Genomic DNA, 27,630 nt, shown 5'->3' on the forward strand with positions numbered 1-27,630 from the left:
GCCAAAAGTGTTGAGCAACTTTGGTTTAGGGCCAGGAGCGGGGAACCTCTGGCCCTCCAGGTGTTACTGGACTCCCAAATCCCATCACCCTGGATCAATGACCCTACTGACAGGGGCTGATGGGAGTTCTGCACCAGCAACAACTGGAGGGCCACAGGTCATGGAACCACAGAATTGCAGAGCTGGAAGGGACCCCAAGTGTCATCTAGTCCAACCCGCTGTAATGAACTCAAGTATCTGTGACAGACGGCCAGCCAAGCTCTGCTTAAAAACCTTCAAGGAGGGAGTCCACAACCTCCTGAGACTGTTCCACTGTTCAACAGCTCCTTCGCCTGTGATTTAGCCCTTTGCTCTGCCAAATTGCCAAAATCAATACTTAGCTGTACCTTCAGGTGGTGGCAATATCGTAGAATCACAGAACTGTGGCTGGAAGGGATCCCCGAGGGTTACCCAGTCCAACCACCTGCAATGCAGGAATGTTTTTAACAAAATGCACATTTTCTTTTAAGGAATCAAAGACCGCTTATATTCCAAGAGATTTATCAATGACCTGAGCTGTGCTGTTATTTCCAATGGCCTCCAAAATTAGAATTAAAAACCACAAGCCGATGATAAGCTGGCCTCGCTATGGGGAGCTGAGGTGGGAGCGCAGAGGATTCTCCTATCCTTTTCTTACCTTGAGGAAGTTCTTCACCCGCTCTGGGTCATAGCAGTTGCTTTCCCTGCAAATTCTTTCCACCTCTTTAATCTGGCCGGTCTTGCAAGCAGCCTGGATGTATTTGAAGTGCACGTCTGGGTCCTGGCTGAAGTTGACGATGGAGCCCAGGAAATAAAAGAGACCTAAGTGGGGGAAGTGAAGAAGACACTTTAAAATTAAATGTCAACACCTTGGGAATCAAGTGGAGCAATTGTACGACCAGTCTGTGTAATACAAGTTCTTGCAGGACTGTGGGAAGACTAGTCTCTGTGTACAAGGAAAGTTCTTGCAGACTTCCGTGTAGGGCAAGGGAGAAGGAACCTTTCAGACTGAGCACCACATTCTCATCTGGGCCACATGCCAGGGGTGGGCAGAGCAAGCATCCTAAGTTTTACCTTTGTGCACTAGGCTCATTTCTGCAGACCCACACGCCCCGTCTGTCCTTAGGCTCCAAGCCCCATTTCACTCCAGCCACACCCCCTCACATTCTTCACCAGCTCTGCTTTGCACCCTCAAGTGAACTTAGCCTGCCCTTGAACTCTGAGAGTGCCTCTTACTGGTGCTGCTTTTGACCTTCAAAGCCCTTCACGGCCTAGGACCCTCGTACCTACAGGACCGCCTCTCCCGGTATGCCCCACGGAGGACCTTAAGGTCCATAAATAGCAACACGCTAGAGGTCCCGGGCCCTAAGGAAGTCAGATTAGCCTCAACCAGAGCAGGGCCTTTTCAATACGCCCTGAGCCCAGTCTTGGCTGGGGAGGGCGGGGTATAAATAATTTTTTTTATTATATTTACTCAGTCAGTTGGAGGATAGAGGTGTGTATATGTGTTGTTGTTTTATTTATTACATTCATATCCCAACTTTTCCTCCAAGCAGCTCAATGTGGTGTACCCGATTCTCTCCCTCCCAATTTTATCCTCTTAACAACTCTGTGAGGGAAGTTAGTTAGGCTGAGATGGAGTGATTGGCCCATCGCCTGGTGAGTTTCACGGCTGAGCAGGGACACGAAGCCTCCTCTCCCAGCTCCTAGTCAGACACCCCGATCACAGCACCACATTGGCACACCTTACTGTACTAAAGGAAACCTTTACATTCATTCCTCCGTGCACTTTTGCCTCTGGCCCTGGACACCACCAAGGAAGTGGCCCCCCAGGAGGGGATACAGCCCCCCCCCCCAGGCTGAAACAGGTTCCTCATCCCTGTGGCGAAGAGCCTGAGGTGGCCCTGTTGCCTTACCTTCAAAACTCTTGAAAGATTCGAAGAGTTCAATGAGGGACTGGGTCGAAAGCTGTTCGTGGTACTTGGAAGCCACCTGGACGCATATCTGCAAGTTCTGGCGGATGTTGGCCGAGAGCATCGCTCGGAGGCATTCGAGGGAGTCTTCCACCGAGAGGGAGCCAAAGTAGTTCACCAACCACTGCAGGTTAAAAGCAGGCAGTCAAAAAAAATGATCTAACCCATGGTGGTGTTCTAAGTCCCATTTGCACACAGCAAGCACCCAAAGCAGAGGACTTGAACTGGAGGAATCAGTGATGGAAAGACTCATTTCAAAATACAGCTGGTTTGGGACACCGTACCTCGGGGTTGAGAAGGTGAGTGTGGACGACGGCCCGCTTGATGTCATACAAGTCGGTGAAGTGTTCCAGGGCTCTCTGGAGGAGGCCAGCTTTCTCGCACAGCTGGGCAATGTGGGCTCGGTCGTAGTGGGTGAACATCTGGTTTCCTAGGATGGCATCAGCAACCTGGAAGGAAAGGGAGATTTGGTAGTCAAAAGGGAGGCTTCGTTCTACGCCTACGGCTTTGCCACCAGGTGTAAACTTTTAAGAGGCTATAAGGAAAGCCAGTGACGTGGTACAGCAAGCCTCAAATATATTTCCTCCCATGTGCTCAGAGCATCCGTCGTCAGGCGTAAAAGCAGCCTGCTTGGAGAAGTAGGGATATTCCAGGCATTTCTATGTGGCGTCTGCTCTGAATTTCTCACTTAAGAAGGCTCACCAAGGCTGCCCATTCACAGCTTTAGAACAACACCACAACCACAGTCCCCATTTTCAGAGGACTGCGTTTTGTGTCTTACCAAATTGATGCAGCCACCTCTGATATTTCTTAATGTTTTGTTTACAAATCAGAGCGCCGGACTGAAGAACTGTTTTGAGTTTCTATTGTTAACACATATTGAGGCTCAAGAATGGTATACATGGTGCAGAAATATCCATTCCACAAATCAAGAAAGGGATGAGTATTTAGACAAGGTTTCTAGAGTCTTAACTCTCTTCATCCCTTGCTACTGACCACGCTTGCTGTGGCTGATGGGAGTTGTAGTTCAGGAACACCCAGAGGCCCAACAGTTCCCCGCACCTGATCTAGATGGTGCGGTTGCTTTGAAGCAACCCACCAACTACTGGATAAAGCGCAAGTTCAATCCCCGTTTGGGTTGTTCCTGCTGCATTTCAGAACCGCAACATGGGGAATATAATCACAGAAACAAGGGTGCCAGCCCCAGAGCTACTGAGCTTTAGTCCAGAACACCCACCTGGTTGCAAAGTTTCCATACCCCCCCCCAAAAGTACCTACCTGAGGGGCATGCATGAGGTTCATTTCAAGCAAGCGGGTTTGCAAAGGTCCCTCCGATGGGCGGTTGTTCTTCAGGGCATCCAATAAAAAGGCTGTGCATTGCTGAATCAGGTTGTACTCCATGAACACATCCACTATCTGGAGGGGGAAGAGAAGGTTCGCTGTAGAGCTCACACTACTTAAAACTGCCCTGAGGTAGGGAATAAAGCACTGTACAATTTGTTCCCTGCAAAATCCTAACTAACTGTATGCATTATCTCAATCAGAAGAAGCTGTCCATATCCCAAGGCTCTCAAGGAGCTGCTTCCAGTCATTAACACTGATGTAGCACAAATCTGCTGTTACTCAAGGGCCTTGGCAAAGGGTGGGCTGGAACGAATGGTACTCCAGCTGTTGGGACTACAATTCCCATCATCCCTGACCATCAGCCATGCTGGCTGGGAATGATGGGATTTGAAGGCCAGCAGCATTGGGAAAGCCACATAGGCTGTGGCAGGGTCTCTTATCTGATCCTAGAAGCCACAAATACCACCTCAAAGTCATTGCAAAAAAAAAAAAAATGTTCTGGAGGGACTGAGGAACTTACTCCATTTTTTTAAAACCTTTGGCATGTTTAAAGACCACTTTCCCACAAGAGCTAATATACACTATAGCACCAAGTATATAAACTATTGCTGCAATCAGACCTGGAGAACCACCCAGTTTCCAGTCTTCATTTGTAGATGCAGTCTTTGGTATCTTCGCAACAGCCTTGATTTATCTCGAATTATGCTTGAGGGAAACAAGCTTTGGCCATAGAATCACTTCTTAAAATGACAAACCAAGTTATTCCTTGAATTTCTTACTCCAATGCCTTTCATTTAAAAATTGACGCAAACACCTTTCTGGAGGGCAATCGGTATTTTCAGGTCTCTAGAAGCAAAAAAAAAAGTGGGGTCTCCTTTTTTCTTCATGTTCAAGTTTTACTTACTTGGGTGATATCTGCAAGAGGTTCCTCATCCTGAACCAGCATTTGGGCAAACTGCTGTCCTTGGTCTGGGCTGATGCGCATCACATTCCTCAGGAGGAAGATCCAGTCAGGAGTGTAGCCAACCTACACACACACACACACACATACATACAGAGAGATATTTTGTGAACTTTTAAAGAGCCAGCTATCCTGGCAACTTCCAACCAGTTCTTAAGATCTACAGATCTATTGCTGGAAGCTCAAGTTCTATTACATACCCCTGAAATGCTACCCCAAAACTGAGCCTCAGAGGTGCAGGGAAGACCCTCTAGACCAGCCTCCTACTGCTATTTTCTGATTTGCAAAGGACTATTTCCAGCACAGCTGGTCTTTTATAGGAATGTCACCAATCCCATTTTAGGCTTTAAAGGTCTTATTTATTGATTCCGGACGCTGCTTTGTTCCTTACTGTTTGCTTTTGCCTTTTTTGCAATATGTGCTTTGTGCTTTTTTCCAAAAGAAAGGAAACGACCTAATACATTTGATACATAAACTAGAAAGCAAACCACTCAGCCTAAGCTTCTACATCAGAAGGGCTCGTCTCCTCTGGCGCACCTCCTGGAAAGGGCTTCAGCCAAGTTCCACGAGGAAGGTCCGTAGCTCAGGAGTGCTCTGCATGCAGTAGGTCCCTGGCTTAAACCCCAGTGGCATCTCCCGGTACTCTGCCTGAAACCCTGGAGAGCCATTGCCAAGTTAGCATAGACAATACTGAGTTAGCTGGACCAGTAATCTGATTGGTGTAAGATAACTTCCACTATTAAATCACTACAGCCACCCAAACAGGCAGGCTCTGCTGGTGTTGCCGGTTCATCTTGTGGTTCTGACTTCCACAGCTAGCTTCTGATCTCTCGTGCATGCTGTATCACAGGTTTGTCCAAAGTCAGAAGAATATGTCCTGGGGTAAAAAAGCTCAACAACAACTTTGGTGGGCTCTCATGAATGTTCACTTCATCATCAGACTTCCTGTTTAGCCGCTGACATTGTTGAAGCGCAGAAAAACCTCTCTGAAGTTTTCTGAGCAGCGTGAGGCTCTGGGCACCTCCGCTGTATCAGAACCCACTCCTTCTCTCTTTCCAAGGCAATAAAAGTTACTCAGTTTTTAGCTATTGAAAAATGGACACAGACACTTTGAAACAGTTCACAGTAGTTGAAATAAAAATTAACCAGCAGCACTATGCCATAAAATGAAGAGTTGTTGAAATAAAAGGCTCACAAGACTAAACTGTCTGGGGCAAGGATAAATAATTTCTCTGCTAGATAGGCCACCCTGAGGACAGCATCCTATCACTGGGGCGACACTAAAGTAGTCCTATCCAAGGTGGAAATCCACCTAAGCTCTGAGGGTGCTGGGAATGGCCAAAGGGAATCACCAGGGAAGCTCACCCCACTGGTCGCTGCTGCCAGTCAGCAGAGCCCAAGCAGGGTTGGCAAAGCGAGCACCCAACATGAACTCCAGTGCCCCCCTGGTTCCAGCCCAACAGCAAATCACCTTCTTTGCATACAGCACAATCTTCTGAACTTGTCCCGTTTCAGCAAAACACTGGATCACTTTGCTGGGAACGTTAGCCCTTAGGTAGACGCTCAGAGCCAGTGTTGGGTCCACAGATTTCACCAGGTCCCCCAGTTCTTCAGAGCATTCCAGCTGTTTCCCCCGCAGAAACAAAAACGAACATTTAAACAGGTTAGAAAAGAGAAGCAAAATGACAAGGGCAGAGCTGCGAAATGTGCGAGATGGAATGGCTGGAGAAGAAACTCAGAGGGTCTCTTGCGCACCTATGACCACACACACACACACACACACACACACACACCACTGCCTGCCAGCCACCTTGGGTCCTGTGAGTCATACGAAACAGGGGTGGGTAAAGGGTAGTGGGGGACCAATTGGGGTTCCCGACTCCAAATGGGTTACAACCAATTACCACTGTGAGAAAAGGATGTCACATTTTAAATTGTTGTGGCCTGCCTGGAGAACTTAGGGTGAAGAGCAGGTAATAAATCAAAACAACTAGATATTAACAGGATTTTTTTTAAGTAAGCAGTTTATAAGTATTTAAAATAACGAGCGAAGAAGGCTCCACACCTCCTTCTAAAGGAAGCAAACCAAAATACACAGCTTATAACTGGAGACAAAAGAGCCGGTAGAGGTCAAACAGTTCTATAGGGCACAGATCCAGAAGGCTTTGGGGAAATGAAGGGGTAGAGAATCCAGTGCCCTGAGTTTATCTGGGAAGGTCCTGGCAAATGAACACAGTTTTCTGTAACCAGCAATCTGAAGACAAGGTTGCTTTATATGCAATGTGGCACTATTAATTTTGTTATTTGCCACAGCATGGATCTGTAGCTCACCAGCCCCTTAAGAGCAACCTCAACGCCCTCATTTACGGGCAGCTGCTATTTGGGCTCAATGCACAACAGAGCCACCGAATTCAGTCTGCAGAAATGATGGATTTGGTGACTGGTAACCTCCTAAGTCACACCGCCCCCCCCCCCAAGTCCTTCAAAAAGACGTGCTTTACCTTGTCTTCCTTCAGCCATTTCTCCAGGAGCTGCTTGCGTCCTTGCTGGAGCACCGGCCGGCAAAGTTCGAGCGACTCGTACTTGTTCAGCTGGCCTTGGTCTAGCAGGATACCAAAATACTGGAGCAGCGGAGAGGTCTGACCTGCCTGTGCTGGGACACTCTGGAAGCGGCGGATGGTGTCTGGGGTACGCAAGATCCCCTTTGGAAGAGAGAGGGGTAAATAAAATGCATCACTTGTCCTTTAGGGGGTGTAATTTTTCACTATTTTCCCTGACCTTAAGATTGAAGTTATGGACATGTGCCCTCATTTTCCAACCTATCAGCAGATACAGAACTGCTCTAGTGAACCAGGCACAATCTAGTTAGTGGAACTTGCTATTCCAGCTGGCTTTTCATTTTGGGTTTTTGCAATGGTAAATGGGAATCGTTCCCAGAAAACGTGCTGTTCATAAAATCCCACAAACAGTGAGTTATTGCCACACAGATTCATACTACCTCACAGTCCCAGTTCCCCCAACTGGACATTTAGATTATGAACACAAAGGTAGTTATATAGCTAGCTCTTTACAGAATGAGCAGACCCCACGCTTATAACTTTCTCCAGTTAGAACAAAAAGGAAAAAAACACACGTCTGTTTATAGCTACTTTCCATTTATAGCTCAGATGAATTGTGGTTGGGTTTTTGTATTTTTTTACAAAAAATATTGTTTACTGCTTTTGATTGTTATCCACCTTTAATTTCTTCTGAAAAATAGGCAGAGTACACAAGGTTTTTTTTTAAAAAAGTTACTATTTGCACAGCACTTTTAAAAGAAGAGGAGGACAGATCTGTGCCCCGAAGAGCATCCACTAGGGAAACAAGAGGATGGGGAAGGGTGTTGAGACAGGGCTGTGTGTGGTTGCCTCAGGTTACAGTACAGCAAGTGAATGGGAGAGTTTTGCCAAAGGATTCACAGAAAAGCAAAGGAAGAGGTGGCATTCATGCAGGTGGACTCAGTAGCCCAGGGTTGTAGGCAGGTTTTTTTTTGCTAGACCTCAACTCCCATCAGCCCCTGCATCTGCCAACAGAGATGCATGATGGGAGTTGTAAACCGAAGACATCTGGACTATTGTGATTCTGTTTAGGATGGGCTAGCCGTGTTCCTCTGCAACTTCATTCAGCTGCACAGATTTACCCCCAATTGCTAGAGGAGCGTGACTCCTACCTGCTGGTGTATAATAGAAAGGGTGTGGTCTGTCATCCTAAATCCCGAAGTGGCAGCCCGGAATAACTCAAGCTGATATCTAATAGAGCACCTCCAGGGGTTGGGAGACAAGCCAATGTGAAGAAAGCATGCAGCCAGCTGCGACCACAGCATCACACCCTGTGTGAGTGATTCTGTGCTCAAGGGGCCCCAAAGCCTGGGTGGCTTAAAAGCCATTTCTCTATACCTTTGGGGCGTTTGCTGCCACCTTCGCTGCTTCCGAGTAGCTCCCCTGGGCAAAAAGCGCATTGAATTTCCGGGCAAAGAGCTCTTCGGCACCAGCAAGGTTGTTACGAACGGCCATTCGGAGAGCCAGGTCAGGGTTCTGCAGCACGTTGGTGATATATGGGATGATGTTCTCTTCTTCCACGCACACAGACAGAACCTGCGTTGGAAATATAAGATAGAGAGATTTCAGTAAGGCTTTCGACAAAGTCCCCCGTGACAATTTCACACAGAAGCTAGTAAAATATGGGCTGGATGATGTAACTGCTAGGTGAGTTTGTAGCTGGTTGACTGACCAAACCCAAAGAGTGCTCACTAATGGTTCCTTCTCCTGGGGGGGGCAGTGGGAAGTGGGGTGCCACAGGGTTCTGTCCTGGACCCACTGTTGTTAGACATCTTTAAAAATGGCTTTGATGAAGGAATTGAGGGGATGCTCATTAAATTTGCAGATGGCACCAAACTGGAAAAGGTAGCTAATACTGCAGAAGACAGAATCAGAATTCAAGACCACCTTTTGGAGAACTGGGCCCAAACTAACAAAATTAATTTCAATACGGACAAATGTTAAGTTCCTATACATAGGCAAGAATAATCAGCTACACAAATATAAGATATAGGACACCAGGATTGACAGCTACATGCAAAAGGTATATGAGGGTCTTAACAGCTTAGCACGAGTCAACAGTGTGATGCAGCAGCAAAAAAAGCTAATGCTATTCTAGGCTGCATCAACAGTAGTGTCCGGATCAAGGAAAGTAATAGAACCACTCCATTCCGCCTTGGTTAGAGCATACCTGGGGTACTGTGTCCAGTTCTGAGCACCAATTTTAAGTAGGATATTGACAAGCAATGCAGGAATTGCAGGTAAGAATCCCTGACAGATGGCCATCCAAAACATGCTTAAAAACCTCCAATAAAGAAAATTCCACCATCTTCCAAGGAAGTCTGTTCCACTATCCAACTGCCGCCTGGAAGTTATTCCACCATCTCCTTTCTTGGAGTCATTGCTTCAGGTCTACCCTCCGGAGCAGGAGATAACACCCTTGCTCAATCTTCCATGTTGCAGCATTTAAGATATTTGAAGATGGCTCTCTTACCCCCTCTGAGTTCCCACTTCTCTAGGCTGAACATTCCCAGCGCCCTCAACTACTAGATTTCTAGACCCTTTAACATGGTAAAAGGTAAAGGTAAAGGACCCCTGGACGGTTAAGTCCAGTCAAAGGTGACTATGGGGTGCGGAGCTCATCTCGCTTCAAGCCAAGGGAGCTGGTGTTTGTCCGCAGACAGCTTTCCAGGTCATGTGGCCAACATGACTAAGCCAATTCTGGCATAACGGGACACCATGAAGGAAGCCAGAGCGCATGGAAACACTGTTTACCTTCCTGTCACAGAGGTACCTATTTATCTACTGCTATGCTTTTGAACTGCTAGGTTGGCAGAAGCTGGGACAGAGCAATGGGAGCTCACCCCGTCACGTGGATTCGAACTGCCGACCTTCTGATCGGCAAGCCCAGAAAGCTAGCAGGAAGGAGAGGCAAGGGTGGGGAGAAGAATCTCTCTCCCTGATAGGTATTTCACTTCATACAGGAAGCATTCAAACCAATGCCTTCTTCACTTGCTCTCTGAAATGGTGCAGTTCAGAATTGCACTGCTTCTTCTGTGCGTATATATAGAGCTGCTCTGAGTTGGGAAAGGGCTCCTTCTTCCCCTGTGTGAAGGGAATGAGTCACTGGCCTTTTAGGCTTTCGAGGCCCAAAGGGAAGAAGAGAAGAGCAAAGACTCTTCTGCCAACAGCAATGAATCATATACTCCCAGTCAGCTCAGAAGGACATCATGCCACAAATCTGGACGCCATTATTTATATATACATGCATTTATTTACATGGTTTACCAAGGGGCATTGGGATCCCAGATGGAGGCCTGACATCCGGGTCAGATCAGATTTGCATAGCATTCCAAACCTCAGTAAGCATGCAAAAAACGCACTCTGCAGACTAGAGCATTCACAATGTGACAGCTGGTCAGGGCTGCAACTCAGCACTCCCGGCTGCCCCCAGAGCCAGTGCGCAGGCAGCACAGTTTGCTAATGTTATGCAAGCTGGTATGGGGATTGCCATTTAAAAAATACAGATTGTTTCCAGATTTCTCCATCAATAGCTACTTAGCCACAGCAGTCAAATATGGGGATTGCATTTAGTATCCCACCGAAGAGACGATACAGGAAAATTTCATGACGTTCCTGCAGGTATATCCCTTTGCTGTGGGAGACTGAGCACTGGATTGAATCAACCTTTAATTTCAACCAACTTGGGAAACCTTGTATTTTAAGAGATTTGAATTCCGACAAGCTTCCTAAGGGTCGTCCCCCACCCACCCTCACGGAGAAAAACAAGCAGAAAGATTCAGAAGTGCATAGCCCCTAGAGCCTAGGTCTGGCATCTCCCTGCAAGATTCTTTTTTTAAAAAATAAAAGGTATGGGGATGCAGCCTTGCCGACTACCCGTTCACTTTAGTTAAGATAGAAAAGTGCCACCACTGAAAAAACACTGATCTTTCAGAACTTGCTTCCAAGGGACAGTGTACCAGGAACATCCCCAGACTAGATTTCGTCATTTGCCTGAAACATTTATACCTCACAGTCCCTGCCCTATGGCTTACAAAGAAGCAACACAAAAGGAAAGAGGAATGGGGAGGAAGTGGGGGTAGGGAGCAAACTAGAACTAAACTAGGAACTAAAATCTCAATGTTCCTAAGTTCTTACAACAACTCATTTGGATGAAAAAAGGCTGTTCAGTTAGAAAAACAGGAAGCGGTGGCCCCTTAGAGATAGCCTGGCAACCCAACCTTCCTAAAGTGGCTGAAATGCAACCAGTATCTGTTGACCTTACAAGGTAGGGCCTAGCTGGAACCTGTCCCTCCTGCCCTGGCAGGGAGGCTCACAGGAGCCAAGCCAAAACCACCAGTACCAGAGCAAGTTGTCCAGTTCCTTTTCCTCAGAAGGCAGCTGGATTTGAAAAATTCCCACAAATTCCCAGAAAGGGCCCAACCCAACTGGGAGAAAAGGAGAAGTTGGTGAGAGCCACGGTTCCTCACCATCTACTTACTCTCCTCCACAAAGAGGGCTCTAACCAACATCCCCCAAGCGAGAGAAGGGCTTGGGTTCACAAGTTTTTAGCCACCAAGGCACAATTTGTGAGGACCCTTAATACTTAATACAGCAGCTCAAGAACACCCAAGTGGGGTGGCTAGACAGCAGAACCCCATCAGGCTGCTTTGGACAAGTATCTTCTGCTTCAGAGCAGCATTTTGGCATGGCAAACAGCTGTTTTCGTTACGTGTGCTGAACTAGCTGGGTGGTCCTTTGCATCCTGGTCTAGGTTATGTGAGAGAGAGAGAGAGAGAGAGAGAGAGGGAGGGAGGGAGCAAGCGCACAGTTGAGAAGCTGGGAAACTTAACATTACCTGAATCAACTTAACACGGCCCATAGTCCAACAACAGAAGTCCTGCGCTGCAGGCAGGTGGCCCCAGTTTGAATTCCTGGCACCAGGACAATCAGCGGCTGGTGACAGGTAGGATTCTGCCCTAGAGAGCCACTGCCAGTCAGTGGGGGAATACTGAGGGGGCTGGGCACGTAGCCCAGCGTAAGGCAGATTCCGATGCAACTCAGGATCTAATACACAGAGGAGATGGCAAAGCTGCTGCTTCCCAGCTGCCAGGGAAAGGCTTTTTCAGGGCCATAGCAGCTTAGTGGCAGATTAACGCAATCCGAGGAGAAGGGGGATGCTAGCTCTTTGAGAAAGCTGCTGGAATTCTAAGATTAAAGCAACCCCGACAGCAAACCAGTCCAAGTAGCCTTTGCCATTCGAACCATACCCAAGAAGGAACTTAAGACGAGTTTCACCTTAACACTGTCATTTGGTGCATATATGGAGGGGTGTTGTTTTTTTCAAGAAAGCGTTAAATGCATGAACAAATCCTTGTGTTAAGTGCCATCTACTTGCATTTATTAATTGCTACTACCACACCCCCTGGCTCCCCACTAGCCGCAACCTTCCCCAATTGCAAGAAATGATTCAAGCCAGATAGACTTTTGACCATTAAAGACAAAAGAGGGGAGAAGACTGAAGGACAGCTCACTGCTACCTAGGCCAAAAGGCGAGCAGTTTAATTTCCGGAGGGGGGGATGAGGAGAGAGAGGGGAGGAGGGGGAGACAGGGAGAGAGAAACCAAAAAACCAGCAGAGGCTCTAGAGATAAAAGGAATTAAGTTTTAAATAAAGGGCAGTAGTAGAGCACCTGCCCTGCATGCAATCCTCAATGGCATCTCCAGGTAAGGCTGGGAATGTTCCCGTCTGAAATCCTGGACAGCCACTGCCAGTCAGTGTAGACAACACTGAGCCAGGTGGACCAATGGTCTGACTCAGCACAAGGCAGCTTCCTACGTTCCTTTTGCTCTCCATACTTTCAAACCAGAACTGTGTTGGTGGGCCAAGAGCTAGCAGGGTGGCCACACTTTAGAGCTTTCGACAGAGCTGTCCAATTAGGTAGAGGATTGCGATGTGGCTTTCCAATCCATTTAGAATTTGCACGGTGCCAAAAAGCTGCGTGTAGGATTATCTTCAGAGAAACCACGGCATTTCAGCAAAGAAGGTCTACCACTCATTGTAAGGGAATGAAAGTGGAGATGGATGACTACTACATGAACACCCCAGAAGTCATGCGGCTCCTACAGTGTCCCATTTGTTCAAAGCCCAATTAAAACTTGGGTAGGCTAATCCGTCTAGGGCAATTAAAGACTGCAACCCTCTATTGGGTTAAGAAGCAGAATTAAAAGGCAGAGAAGCATGGGAACGGGAGGAGAAGTGGAACAATGATACGTAAGATAGTACCTTTCACATTTTAGCACTTTGAAGTCCTCCCAGATCCCTTGCAGGAGTACAATCATGAAGTTCCCAAAGGAAGCCCAGATCTCTTGCTTCCCCGTGCTTTTATTAACTCCTGGCTGCTTAAAAATGGGGTCTGTACCCTGATCACAAGGTTTGCCATTGAAATGAAGCCGAGGAATGCTAGGGTAGGGTAGCCTGCCTTGGCCATTACAATCACAGAGTGGCAACAGATTAACACAACAAAGAGAATGCCAGGTGTGTGTGTGTTCTTCCAGAAGGACAACCAGAGGAAAAGGTGTGGCTTCTGGGTCAGAGGGGTGTGGAGTCCCAGGCTACACTTCTGTGGTTTGTAGCAAATGCTAGTCCTACTCAGAGAAGAGCCATTCAAAATAATGGGTGCAACTGACTTGATCCCATTCATTTCAGCAGGTCTTTAGTGGGACAAGACCCTTTAAGTCCAGGGCCAGAGGTGGGAAATCTGTGGACCTCCAGACTCCCATCAGTCCCAGCCAGCATGGTCAATGGTCAGGGATGATGGGAGATGTGGTCCAATAACATCTGGAGGGTCACTGGTCCTCCCATGCTTGACCTGGGGGGGGTCAATTCTCCCTGCACTAGATCCTCAAGCACCTGATATAGGACTGACTGGGAAGTCACGGTTGCTGGCTGAAAAGTGACATCCCGCTGCAGACAGCACGTAGGGAACTCAAAGCAAATATCAGTGGTATGCCAAAGATCTTTAAGGTCAGCAGCGTTAAACATTTCCAAGAGACTGCTCAGGCGGCAAACTCTGAACTTTCACCTACTAACGCTCAAATGCAACACTTTGACCTGCTTTATGGAAGGGGTGGCAGGTGGGAGTTTTGAATGCCTGCTCAGAATACTGCACCAAGACTCATATGTTAAAGAGCATATATGAAGGTTGGAGAGAGAGAGAGAGAGAGAGAGAGAGAGAGAGAGAGAGAGAGAGAGAGAGAAAAGCAAGCACAGCATCCACGTTACATTTGCCCACCTGGCCTAGTAAAGCCAGCTTCAAAGTCTGTGCAATGGGCTTAATGAAAACCATGGTCATCCAGATGTTCACGGACTACAACGCCCATCATCCCTGGTTGGTGGGAGTTGAAATCCAACAGCATCTGAAGGGCTGCAGGGTCTCCCCATCCCTACAACCTGAGTCTGACCTGAGCTCCTTTTTAGAGGAAGGGCAGGATGTGAACACAATACAAATAAATAAAGAGAATTAAGATTTCTTTACTTGTCCTTTTCTGTTGACGCCAATGATTCCAGCGGTAGCTTCATGGGGGGCGGTGACAAAGATGGTCTCCCCACTGATTCTGTTCATGTAGATGCAGGTGCCCGTTTCGAGGTCATACAGGTGGATGTAGCCGTATTTTGTGATCAAGAAAACCACGTCGTGCTTTTCGCTTATCTACAAGGAGAAAGGTGGGGGGCAAAAATGAACAGAGACAGTCCTTTTAAGGTGCTCCACCATGTGTTGTGATCAATTGTATACACTCTCCACCAAGGCACAGAGCTTCAGTAGGAAGCGAAATTAAAGCTATGTGCTAAGGGAATTTGAAGATATACATAATGCAAATTGAGCAAGTTAGCAAGCTGACCCCTTTTGCATAGAATTCAAAGCCTTCCACTAGTCGTGGTGAGAACACAATGTCCTCTAGCCCAACAACGAGATATATTCACCCACCCTCTGGTTTCCCAGATTTTAGCAGGAATTGCCTAGAGGGGTTTAAGTGCTTCTTTGCAGCAATAGAGACTATAAGATTAGGCTTGTATTCAAGTAAGTTACATGTCAAGGTTAAGTCTAAGTCATGTCAATTAATTTCAATGGGTCTACTCCTGGTCTACTCCATACTTCTTCCTGAAAGCTGAGATTCTCGGGATACTGAACTCTGCAACCATATTCACCCATATTGTTCTCCCACATATCCATGCTACACAAGCACAGACCTGGCTGTAGTTTAGTACCGGCTACGAAATAAGTTGAATCCATCAAGTATGAACTGTCCAAGTGCCAAAGAGCAGAGCGAGCTTCGCTAAGTAACGAGCTGCCTGACAAGCACTTACAAAAGCCAAAAATACCTGAACTTTCGTTCTATAAAAGGGAAGGCTAAGCAGCAATTAAAGGCAGCTTACACAGCTAAATCCAAGGCTTGGAAGTTGGTGGTATTAAGCTTCGCCATTCATCAGCATTTTGAAATGACTTATTTACAGATGATTCCCCACCACCACTTCAAAAAAAAAAAAAAAAAAAGGTATGTCGAGTAAGAAAGCAAAAATTGTCCCTTGGTAATACCTGCATTGCTACTGGGAAGTCATTCTGTGCTTCAGGTGGGAAGAAGACATCCACAGCTTTCTTGGGGAAAGGCTGGTTTCCTGTGGGAGGGGTGCCAACTTCAATGATATGCAACTGCACGGGAGAGAAAGAGGATTGAATTGCATCTCCAAGCTTCCTTGGAAAGTTCCTCAAGCATTTCCATCATTCAGGCCTGCTATCTTACACGGCAGCAGCCACGGTGGGCGCAAATACTTTCCAATACTCTCTTCCTTTATCAACTAAAGGGTGAACGCTCTAATTTAAAAGGGACCAGGCTATAAGCCCCGTTGACACTAGACTGAGGCCACTGAACTGTGCGAAAGATCAGCCAAGATATGCTTGCTACAGCAAGGCCAATGTGGTGTGTGTCTTTTGCTAGAAGTCTCCTTGCTCCAGCGTCCATCCAATGTTCTCTGGAAGTGTCCTTCTGAAAATGACTGCAGCAGGGAACAGGAATTTTTTCAGGCCACATTTTCTCTTGTGAGTGCTCTTGCAGGGGCCGCATATCAGGTCCAGAGGCAAAAGTAGGAATGGAAAGGAATGCAAATCTTAACTATGCACTGTAGCTACACCCTGGTTGTGTAAATGTCAAGAGGTTTCTACACACCCCTTCCCCCCAAAGAAGCAAGAGGCATCATCACAGTTGAAAGACACATTTCAGCCAGGGAAATACAATCAAGATGGGTTTAGGGCTGGACTGAGCATGAGCTGTAACCTAGGAAGAGACCTGAGGGCCAGATAGGGAAGTCTGGAGGGCCACAACCTCAAGGCCTGAGGCTCCCCACTGTTCCACTATTGCTTCCCTTTTCTCATATCTGCCAATTAGGCTTATTACATACCATACCCAGAACCCTGTATTTGTGTCCCCTGCCTTTTACCTTGCCTCCTGCTTGTCCTCTCACTGCAAAACAGAAAAGGGTGGATTCTTCCGCATTGCCTTCCATCTTGAACTGCGCAAAGCTGGCCGCGTGACCCTCAATGGGCTGTGACACTTTCCTATCTACGGAATAAAGCTGCATGGCTCCTACTACACGGTTTTGCTTTATTAAAAAAAGAAAAGAGAAGAGCACACACATGAATATTCAACTCTGTAACATTATGATAACCATAAACTCTAATTAACTGGCTTAACACACCAGCTAGGCATATTTATGCAAGCCTAGGCATAGCCTTTATAGACACAGGAAGTTTTTTTACTTGTACATTTGTAGAGGGGCAGAAAGTCTGGTTTAAAAGTTTGGTTAATGGCATAATCTACAGCAGGGGTAGTGGGGGTCCCTTGGATTCTGTTACACTTGCAACATCCAGGCCAAATGTCAGGGATGACAGGAGTTGCAGGCCAGCAACAACAGGAGGGCTACAGGTTGCCCACTGGTGACTTCGCAGAACTCTCACTCCACCTGACCAACTTGAAAGTGAGGTCATTGGTCTGAATGGAATGAACTGCAGTTAAACCCTTTTCTCTGAAGAACTGTTTCCTGCGGTGATCATTCTAACTGCCCACTACTCAACAGTATGAGAAGAGCTGGTATCCAGGACCTAGATTTGCTTCTCTCCCCCCCCACTCTTTTTGTAAAATGCTTTCTATCTAAGGCATTATTCCAAACTGCAAATTGCCCAGGTTGCTTTGGTAGAAAAGGGGCATTGAGTTAAACAAAATGGAAACTTGCATTTGGCTCCTCTAGTTTCCTCCTGTAGCGTGGGGATGAGGAACTGGATCTGGCTGGAGGGCTGGACCCTGATTTCCTCCACCTCCCACTGGCAATATTTGGCAGGTGGGTGGAGTGCCAACCTGTCAATTACCTGACATCAGGTGACCTATTTCTGCACACACAATTTGAAGATAAAAAGACTGCCCTTTGCTGATCACTGGGGTTTGCAGAGCACTGTGCAAGAGATTTGGTAGGTGTCATCTATCAGTTCAACAGTGCCTACATGCCCCCTTTTAGCCCTGTGGTATCTTTACCTGCCTTCCGCCTGACATCATATGAAGTCTGACGCAGAGCAGGTGGGTGTGGCCTGGTCAAAACAGCAGGCCAAAAGGGCAGCAGTGATGAACCCTCCCCCCATTACACTCCTACAAGTCACTGTCACCCACAGCCTCCTTTTCGCCAGGCTATGAAGGCAAGAATTTGCCCAGGAAAAGCTGATGTATTGTTTTAGCCACAGGATAACAGACTTCAGCTGAACTGCATTATAACAAGTTTCTATTTAACAAACTCTACAGGCACCACTGAAAGGGACAATAGCTTACAAAAAACAAAACCCAGGAACACCAAGGTTATTTTTAATGAGAATGCAATATTAGGAATACTCCCCCCAATCTCATTGGCCCTGGTCAGGTTCAGGCTTGCGGTCTGGATTTTGTCACATTTTATCAAGACGTCTTTGCAGAGTGGCATCTGGTCACACTATTTCATCGGGGTAGATTAAATACTGTGAGTTTATGCTGGGACAATGACCAGAATATAACATGGTATGCATAGGGGGTGGAAGGAAAGGGTGCCAGCTCTCCACAGAATGCAGACACACAGAGTCCCCGTATAGCCATGAAAAAATTCAAAGGTCGTGTGCTTGCCCATTAGTAAAATGGAGAGGGTGGCAACCTGTGGTTGAGGTAATATGCATTTGAATACCAGCTGCTGGGTATCGCAGGTAGGGAGAGTGCTGCTGTTGCGCTCAGGTCGTACCTGCGGGCTTCCCATGAACATCTGGATGGCCACTGTGAGAACAGAGCCCAGGACTAGATGGGCATTTGTCCTGATCCAACAGGACTCTTCTGATGTTCCCTAGAGTGCGGGAACCACTCTGCCCATGCAGTTTAGCACAGATTCTAGCTAAAGCCACAATTTCCACATATTTGGATGTGCATACATCCACTTATACCGATGCCTTACCTGTGCAGATATACCAGTCAAAAGCAACCATTTCTGCTTCGCATCCGTACGGTAGTTGATGATCTGGCAGCCGGCGAGGCTAGAATGGCGATCAAACATCTTGACCGGCTGAGACTCCCCTTCCATGCTCCAGTGGTACACAGCGCTGTCGGTGACCAGCGCAACCGTGTTCAGAGAAATCCACTTCCAAAAGGTGACGTCGTCCGTCATGGTGTGAGCTTTCATTTTGCTTTTCATTTCAATATTAAAGATCTGGAGGGTCTTCCCAGCTAGGGACACAATTTACAGGGAAATTAGCTGAAGCAGAGGCAGAGCTGGAGGGCCAAGGTGAGGGCTTAAAACATCTGCACACACCACCTGACCCATCAGGAAGTTTCATGCACTGCATTTAGTTGTGAAAAATAATAATAATTCTCAGTGGGCTGCTGCTTTTTAAAATAAAAAACAGACACCAACATTTCTAAAGCCACATCTACTACTCTTACACACAAGTTACTATCATAGAACCAATTGTTGAATTAATTGGTTACGGCTTCACAGCCGGGTATTGCAAACATGAGTCTCGTTCATACTGAAGTCGAGATGTTTTGATTCTCATGCTAGGTTAAACTCATCCTTAACCCAAGAGGCGGATTTTTAAAAAAGACTTCTCACTTGAGAGATAAAAAGTACACCACAGCATACAACGGGCAGTGCTACACACACATTTATGTCCGCATCGAGGACAAGTACAGGAGGAACACAAGACAGGTTTTCCACGTGAATAGGCAGTCACAAAGCGGACACTTTGTTAGGTCAGCTGCAAGTTTGGTTTTAACCGAACCAAAACCCTTAACAAAGTTTCTTTACTGTTGTGTACTGCAGATTATTTGGGTATGGGGAAAGATACGTGCACTACACACAGAGGGGTGGGAGGGAGAAGATGAGCTCACACAATGACAACCAGGCAGGCTTTGGCGGAGGGGGTGCTTCAAGTCTCAGGAGGAGTGGAAAAGGGGGTGAATGTTCACATGTCAACGCTGGATCATGCCACCACCTCCGGCATTCTTACCACGAGTAAGGAATCAGTGCGTCACAGCTGACTTAAGTGCTGGTAATCTGGAGCAGGGCGGCTTGGGCCACCAAGCTCTCTGCGTGGTCTTTCCCACACCCACCCCGCAGGGCTGTTGGGAGGGCAACATTGGGAAGTACTACATGGATACTGCCCTGAGCTCCTTGGGGCAGATGGGAATGAAGCAGCAATGCCTTCAGTTCCCAGCAACACGCTTTGCTGCAACCTCAGGTAGTGGAAACCAAGGGGGAAGGGCCTTCTCTGTGGTGGCACCTTTCCTATGGAATTGCCTCCCCTAAGGGCTCTGGAAAGCGCCCAGTGCCCATGATGCTTTTGGCACACTTGACATACCTAGGCAACCAAGCCTTTCTGGTGTTTTAATGTTTATTCCTAACTGTGCCCTTTGGGTTATCGGTTGCAGTTATTTACAGCAAGTGGTTTTACTGGTTAATAATAATATTAATAATTTTATTATTTATACTCCACCCAAGTGGCTGGACTTCCCCAGCCACTCTGGTTGTATCATATGGACCTGGACCAAGTTTTGAGATGGCTTGAAACAGGGGGCATATAACTAATTTTGTACTGTGCATATAAATAAAATAAGCAGTATACCATGGAATAGCTTCCATACGTGTGGCTCTCAGACTAGTGCTGTTGTAAAGGTCCAACAGCTTAGGGATAGAACACCCACATTGCATGTCAAAGGTCCCAGGTTCAATCCTTGGCATCTCTAGGTAGGGTCAGGAGAGACTCCTGCCTGAAACCCTGCAGAGCCACTCCCAGTTAGTGTTAGACAAAAAACTGACCAATGGGCTGCCTTGGTAGGAGGCAGCTTCCTATGTCCCTAATGTGACAGAAAAGGGGAGGAGAGCAGGCAAAGAGCCACAGAGCAAGCTCTAGAGAGGGCCAAGGAAAGAGGGCTGTGGGACACTGTGGAAGGAAGCCAATACAACTTTCCTTTGGGTACTAACCACTGCCAGGAGTACAGCTTACTATCAAGACGTTGACCAAGGTTGGGCAGTAGAGAGGAAAAGCTAGTGTAGTATTATCTCCCAGCCCAGCCATGACAACGCAATTGTTTCACACCTCCTGCTTTGAGAACTAGAATTGTGCCAGGCAGAAGAGATTCATGGGTGTCATTAGAAGCAAAGACATGGGGGGGGGGGCGTTATTCCATTTAAACAGCATGGGGAGAAAGCTGTGTGTATTTCCCTCCTAAGGTTGTGTGTGGGTTTTTTTTACAACAATCCAGAGGAACACAAAAGCACAGAAGCTATGCAGGCCAGACTTTCAAAGCCATTAAAGAACTACGTTTCAGGGCTGAAGGATATGAGTCAACCATCCACCAAGGGTCACCCATCTGCTCTGAGCTGGGCTTGGGTTGATGTCTTCAAGACAACAGGTTAGGCTTGTTTCCTCAGGGTAGGGAAAAAATAAGTGGCAAGGATGGGTGAGGGGACAGAACCAGGACTAGTTCAGTCAGTATTCCTTTCACTATGCAAACTTGGATTTAGAGGTTGGGGTGGGTAATCCAAGATAACATCTATTTGACAGCCAGGCTACGGCTTCAGTTTCGCCCCACACGGAGCACATGAAAAGCAAAAAATTATACAGCCAGATATGGAATTGTAAGAGTCTCAGTCCTGTTTATAAAAAGCTTTATGCATATCTAAGTTTACTGCTTCCAAGCAAGTACATCTCTACAGCTCCAAGTAAAGATGCTGCAGGTACAAGCATTGCGGGAATAGGGTTTTGGTTTTTGGTTTTTTTCAAAGAAAGAGGAGCTCTGAGAACAAGACTCCACAGCAGACAGAATATATAGGTCCTTGTCTACTCCTCCACCTTAATTATTCAGAGATGTGCCCCCGTTAAGCCTTTAAGCTGGTAAGCCTTTTGCATTCTCTTTTCATAAAACAGGACAAACACAAATACAATCTGAAACGGAGGTAACTCACCATCTGCACACACAAGAAAGCATTAGAAAGTGTGACAAAAATAGTGATACAACATTAAAGCCATCAGAAGAAAAAAAGAGGAAGCTATTGTAATGAGACAGTTGAGAGCTTACGTTTCTCCAGCAAATAAAAGAAATGAGGCAATACGCTGTCTTTTGGGGAGGGCAGATGAGCAGTGCTTTTAAAAAAAAATAAAAAATAAAACTTTGACCGTTTTGAGCAAAGGTGACTAGGCAGTTCGCATCCGGCACAAAGGCTTGTTCAAGTTGGGACTTGTAAACCTAGGTAAGTTCTATTTACCAATTTCTTGTGTAAGAAGGAGGATACTATAACATTGTTTTGCCCTGTCTTTGAAAACTATGCCACAGGAGAGCTGGAACGTGGGAAACGGGCAAGGAAATTGGTGCTGCCTGTTAGAAGGAGGAGGTGAAGGACCACGGCTGAGTGGTAGATCATCAGCTTTGCCTGCAGAAGGTCCCAGGCTTTATCCCCAGAATCTACAGCTAGGCTGGAAAAGGCTCCCTGCCTGAAACCTTGGAAAACTGGCAGTAAGTCAGCATTGAGGATACTGACCTAGACAGACCAATGGTCTGACAACAGAAGGTAGCTTCCTATGTTCCTTATTAACTTGCTTAAGAGAACAAATGGGGTCCCTATGCTAATATTCTTACTCTGATTTTTTTAAAAAATGATTGCAAGGTTTTCTTTAAAAAATAAAAAGTGATAGTGACTCCTGGTTTGAATGACACACTAAGCCAAACCTTGGGCTTAGATCTGCTCATCACAAGAGCAAATGGGCCAAGGAAGCGCAAATCAGCTGCGAGCTCCTCTCCAGGAAGGAGCTCACATTTGCACATTCCTGGTGAGCGGTACCGTGTCATGCAAGCCAGGTGACTCATGGTAACAACTGGACCCTGGATGAAATCACAGGGGTAATCACCACCAATAATGAGGTGGGATGCATTTTAACTATGCCATTCTCTTCCCTCTTATTTCCCAGTTGCTAATTATTGTAAGCTCTCTTCAAAACTTTGGTCTTACAGTGCTCTGGAAATGAACACAAGCACCGATCACGCCAGTTTTCCACATAACCACTAGCATAGGCACCATGGGAGATCAGGAATTCCAGACAGACGAGCACATGAAATTCCTTTCCAGGAGAATGAGCAGGCTGGAGCAAATGGCAGTCTCTTCCTCCCTTTGTTAACCTTCCCAGTGTCTATCCTGGCTGTGGAGTAAGGGAAGCCCCTTTCCCCAACACTGACCCATGGTCAACCTTCTGGAAGCCATACCTCCAATTAGTGTGGTGAGAAATGCAGCTCTCAAGGCTGCCTTCCAAAAGACTACCCACTAGCTACTCTACTCAATTTTAAATCTTATAAGTTCATTATTCAACTCAACATTTTAAAAAAAAAAGTTTAAGGGGGGCTTAAAACCCTTTTGGAACAATGGCAGCTTACCAGGGGAATCACAGAAGTGGCAGTAATTTAAACCCTCTTATTTTTAATGACAAACTGGGGGGGTTCATAAATCAAACAAAAAACTTTCAGGGAGCTGGGGACAGCCCATGGGTTAGCCACTCTTGTTTAAATCATAAACGAGTTCCAGGGCTGTTCTATTACTTATCTCTCTAAGTTGTTCTGGGAGCCCTTCTTTTGTTAAAAAGCAAAAAAGCCCTGTAAGTAAACTAAGAAGCATGCAACTATTTTTTTTCTTTTTTACTGACTAGAAACTTTGGGGGCTTAGTAACAAGGCTTGTTTAGTTTAAACAGAGCTTTTGATGGAAGCCATACCGCAAACCAGCCTTATATTGGAAAAAGCCATCAAGGATTTCACTAGCTCATCAACCCTGCTAGTTTGCAATAAATACTGTATATGTTTAGTAACCCACAGCTTCTCATAGTTGTAAGAATAGAAAAAGTAGTAATGACAAAATAGTAAGGGCAACAAAAATCAGTACACCTTTTGAAACTTAAAACACGTTTCTAAAAAGCTCAACTCCAATTCAGAAATATGTTGAGAAAGATTTCCTGTACCTTTCAGGGCAATGACCTTGCTGGCAGGGTTCATGATTGCACTGTCAGCTGAAATTGGCCGGCGAATGGGATTGCTGGGGTCATTCATGTCAATGATGACCACCTGGGCCTGCTCACCAACTTTCTCTCGTATGCAGATGAACTTGTCAGACTCCATGGTCAGAGTACTGAAACCAATGTTGGCCGGGTTAATGCCCAGGTTCTGGAGCTGGAAGACAAACACACAAGAGAGTTCAAAGTCATTCAATTATTCATAGTCCCTTTACAATAGCCAACATCTCATAAAAACTCAATAATACTCTGGGATTCCAAGCACTTCCATTTGGCCCATTACAGGGAGCCACTAAGAGCTCCATCCTGTATCCCCTTCAGACGTTGACGAAAACTTCAGACGTCTATGGAATGTACCCCAAAGCCACCTATGGCAATGAATAGTCCATAGCAATATGTTGGGCTCTTTCAGACAGCCTTCCATTGTTACTGCAACTGCCACCCGTCCCAGTATGCAGGCACAGATATGCCTCAACACTATAAAACCTAAAGCCATCAATGGAACTCACAATTTAAGTTAAAGTCATGGGTACCACTCCCTAACTCTTTTGCTTACTACACTGTACACCTGTTTCTATCAAAAGGAACTTTGGTCAGAACCAGCACAAGCTACTGTAGGAGTAGCCAGTGCGGTACCTGCAAGATGCTGGACCACAATTTGCATCACCCACAGAACGAAGATACCAGGTCGGTTCCAGAGGCTGACTACCACCAGCATATAACACCCTGCTTGCAAGATTTCACTGGCTGCCATCTGCAAATTCAGCTGTGTTGGTACTAACATATAAGTCCCTATTACAGCTCAGAGATACAAACATATTAAGTCCCTATTTTACAGCTGAAGACCAAGCTACTTAAGAGACCACCAGTGACCCGCCACTGACAGGGGCTGGTAGGAGTTATAAGCAGAAGCATCTGGAGGGCACCATGTTGGCTAACCCAACCTTGTAAAGAATATCTGAACAGGCCTAGGGAACCTGGAGATACAGTGGTGCCCCGCAAGACGAATGCCTCGCAAGATGGAAAACCCGCAAGACGAAAGGGTTTTCCGTTTGCGAGTTGCTTTGCAAGACGAATTTCCCTATGGGCTTGCTTCGCATGAAGAAAGCCCATAGGGAAATCTCTGGGGACCTCTTTTAAATGCTGGCGGTGGGGAGCAAAGCCTTTCCCCCCCCCCCTCCGGCCTTCAGAGGAGGTCCAGGAAGGCCGGCGGGGGCCGAAAGGCTTTGCTCCCCACCGCCAGCATTTTAAAAGCAGTCCGGGATAGCAGGGAAGCGCTTCCCGCTATCCCGGACGGCTTTTGAAGGCAGCCGGGGGGAGCAAAGACTTTTGCCCCCCGCCGGCCTTCCTGGACCTCTTCTGAAGGCCAGCGGGGGGCGAAAGTCTTTGCTCCCCCCTGCCTGCCTTCCCGGGAGAGCGGAGAAACGCAGCGTGTTTCTCCGCTATCCCGGACGGCTTTTGAAGGCAGGCGGGGGGGAGCAAAGACATGCTAAAAACCATAAATTAACCATTTCTTCATCTATTTAAGATCTGTAATCTCCTAACAAGTATTCCATTAAAAACAATTTCCAGGTAAAGTGCTGAATATAGCATTTAACCAACACCAAAATAACTTTGATGTTTGTTTGTTGTACTGAATGTCAAACACACCCCATATCTAGGACACTGGGGATGGAAGGGGGGGGGGATTCCCAGAAAGCCCACATCACTAGGCAAAATATAAATCTAATCTGCCCATGGCCCCTTTGGAGGTAGGGCTGGATACAAATTTAATAAGCAACACTAAAAATAAAATAATCCTATCTCCCCTTCTAAATACACAGCCACAAAAGAGGCTTTGCTGTGCTCCAGGGCACATTCCCCAGTTCAAATTGCATCCCTTATGTACTGTGCAGGTAAACCTGTAATCCAGTGCACACCTGGTCAGGAGCAACCTCCAATGAACACAAAGATGAGGAGGGTTTTATAGTGCAACGGCATCTAAAAGAGTTTCCTCCCAGCCCTAGTGCTGCCCAGATGTTTTGAACTTCAAACTCTCATCCTCCCTGACTATGGGCCATTGCTGGCTGGGGCTGATGGGAGTTGTTGGAAACCAACAGCATCAGGTTGGGAGAAGGTTGGTCTAGACCAGGCATAGTCAACCTTCGGCCCTCCAGATGTTTTGGCCTACAGCTCCCATGATCCTTAGCTAACTGTGGTCAGGGATGATGGGAATTGTAGTCCAAAACATCTGCCCAAGCCTGGTCTAGACCATAGTGCTCCACTTCCACACACCAGAATACGACCAAACAGCCATTTCTATTCAGCTCATGAAAACAGCTGCCAGGTCCCAAGGTCTTAAGATGACAGCAAGCCAGTTTTTCTTCAAAGGCATGAACAAAGAATGCAAATTAGTGCCTAGAAAGCTAGGCCAACATGGAAGGGTTTTAAGGGAAGGCTGGATGCAGAAGTGGGCATTGCAGCAACACTTGTTGAACAGCCGGAGGAAACACTGCAGGGGTTACGACACTGAGGCTTCTTCTTCAGTGGGTATTAACCGATTCTTTGAGGGATGTGTTTGGCCATGATGTTTGCACTAGTGTGTTGCACCAGCAATTGGCCCTATGGCAAGTGGGATTTGCAGGGAGAGCTAAAAAGGGTTGCCCAACAGAAGCCTCATGTGCCTAATGCAAACTGGGCAACCACCCTGGCCAATTAGTTTGTTGCTTTTTATTTGCCCAGGTCCCATCTACAAAGAATGCAGGGTCTCCAATTAGCTAGAGAGAAACAGAGCATTATGCACGTGAACGAGTTTCAAGGTCAGCACTGAACTGTAGGAATCTTTTTTTTAAAAAAAAGTCTTGAAACCCAATAATTGTGATGTAGTTCAAGGCCAGCAAGATTGCCAAAGGAAGTTCTACAGAAGCTTCCTTCCTAGTTTTTCATTCCTGCGGGTAAATGTTTCTCCTGCATGGTTTTGGAATTGGGGGGTGGGGCACAATCATTCAGTGAAGCATGGTTGCTGTGGAACAAAACCAGGATAGGAAATATAATTGCTGGTCCAGAGTGTTGAGAGCCCAAGGTACCTGGGAAAGTAAATGGCAAGTCCCAAAAGGCCTTCTGCTCCAGGGTGTAAAAAGTGGCAGTACTGACACAATGCTATTCAAACGTAATTAAATCGCCTCTGCAACAACAGGAACTAAGCGCAAAGGCTTTGGGTGATTACTAAAATCAATGGAACTAACTTGCATATTACTTATTGCATTTATTTCCCCTTTCCTTCGAGGAGCTTAAGAGGGCATACATGGTTCTCTTCCTCCCCATTTTCTTCTCACAATAATTCTGAGATGTGGGTTAGGCTGAGAGGCTGTGATTGGCCCAAGGTCACCCAGTGAGTTTTATGGCAGAGAAGGGATTTGAACCCTGAGCTCCCAGGTCCTAATCCAACACTCTATCCACTATGCCACACTGACTCTTGGTCACGTGCATTAATTTCAATGGGCAAAACTTAGTTGAATGCCACCCTTAAACTCTGAATAATAATAATAATAATAATAATAATAATAATAATAATAATAATAATAATAATAATTTTTATACCCCAGCCACTCTGGGCAGCTTCCAACCAAATATTAAAAACAATACAGCATCAAACATTAAACTATTTTAAAAGTAAAATAGTTGCTTATTGCCTTGACATCTGCTGGGAGGGCGTTCCACAGGGCAGGCGCCACTACCGAGAAGGCCCTCTGCCTGGTTCCCTGTAACCTCACTTCACGCAGCGAGGGAACTGCCAGAAGGGCCCTGGGTGCTGGACCTCAGTGTCCAGGCTGGACGATGGGGGTGGAGACACTCCTTCAGGTATACAAGACCGAGGCCGTTTAGGGCTTTAAAGGTCAGCACCAACTTTGAATTGTGCTTGGAAACGTACTGGGAGCCAATGAAGATCTTTCAGGACCAGCGTTATATGGTCTCGGCGGCCCCTCCCAGACAATAAGAACAAGTTTTCCCACTGCATCCAATGTATGTGTAACCTAACACAAACACACACCCTCTAACATGGACTGCTTCCCCAACAGGTAAGCCCATGTGGAAATGGTCCCCTGAAAGTAGGAATGCATTTATTCCCCAACTTTTTCTCCAAGGAGCTCCAAGTAGCATACATGGTT

At 46.5% G+C, this 27,630-nt stretch overlaps 1 protein-coding gene across 2 annotated transcripts in view; it reads right to left on the minus strand.

The window, feature by feature from the left end:
* The window catches only part of CLTC (clathrin heavy chain), a 73,805-nt gene that overhangs the window by 25,105 nt on the left and 21,070 nt on the right, over nucleotides 1-27,630 (minus strand). For both annotated transcript variants that reach the window (XM_081890133.1, XM_081890134.1), the window contains exons 2-14: nucleotides 23,432-23,639; nucleotides 18,387-18,655; nucleotides 16,368-16,529; nucleotides 15,469-15,582; nucleotides 14,410-14,583; nucleotides 8,232-8,429; nucleotides 6,798-6,998; nucleotides 5,768-5,920; nucleotides 4,240-4,362; nucleotides 3,270-3,407; nucleotides 2,276-2,440; nucleotides 1,935-2,115; nucleotides 677-840 (exon numbers count right to left, since the gene is read on the minus strand). In XM_081890133.1, the coding sequence (XP_081746259.1) occupies nucleotides 677-840; nucleotides 1,935-2,115; nucleotides 2,276-2,440; nucleotides 3,270-3,407; nucleotides 4,240-4,362; nucleotides 5,768-5,920; nucleotides 6,798-6,998; nucleotides 8,232-8,429; nucleotides 14,410-14,583; nucleotides 15,469-15,582; nucleotides 16,368-16,529; nucleotides 18,387-18,655; nucleotides 23,432-23,639 (2,250 nt within the window). The remainder of the gene's footprint in view (nucleotides 1-676; nucleotides 841-1,934; nucleotides 2,116-2,275; nucleotides 2,441-3,269; nucleotides 3,408-4,239; nucleotides 4,363-5,767; nucleotides 5,921-6,797; nucleotides 6,999-8,231; nucleotides 8,430-14,409; nucleotides 14,584-15,468; nucleotides 15,583-16,367; nucleotides 16,530-18,386; nucleotides 18,656-23,431; nucleotides 23,640-27,630) is intronic.

Source organism: Podarcis melisellensis, assembly GCF_964234715.1.
Source record: "Podarcis melisellensis genome assembly, chromosome: 15".
NCBI lineage: Eukaryota > Metazoa > Chordata > Lepidosauria > Squamata > Lacertidae > Podarcis > Podarcis melisellensis.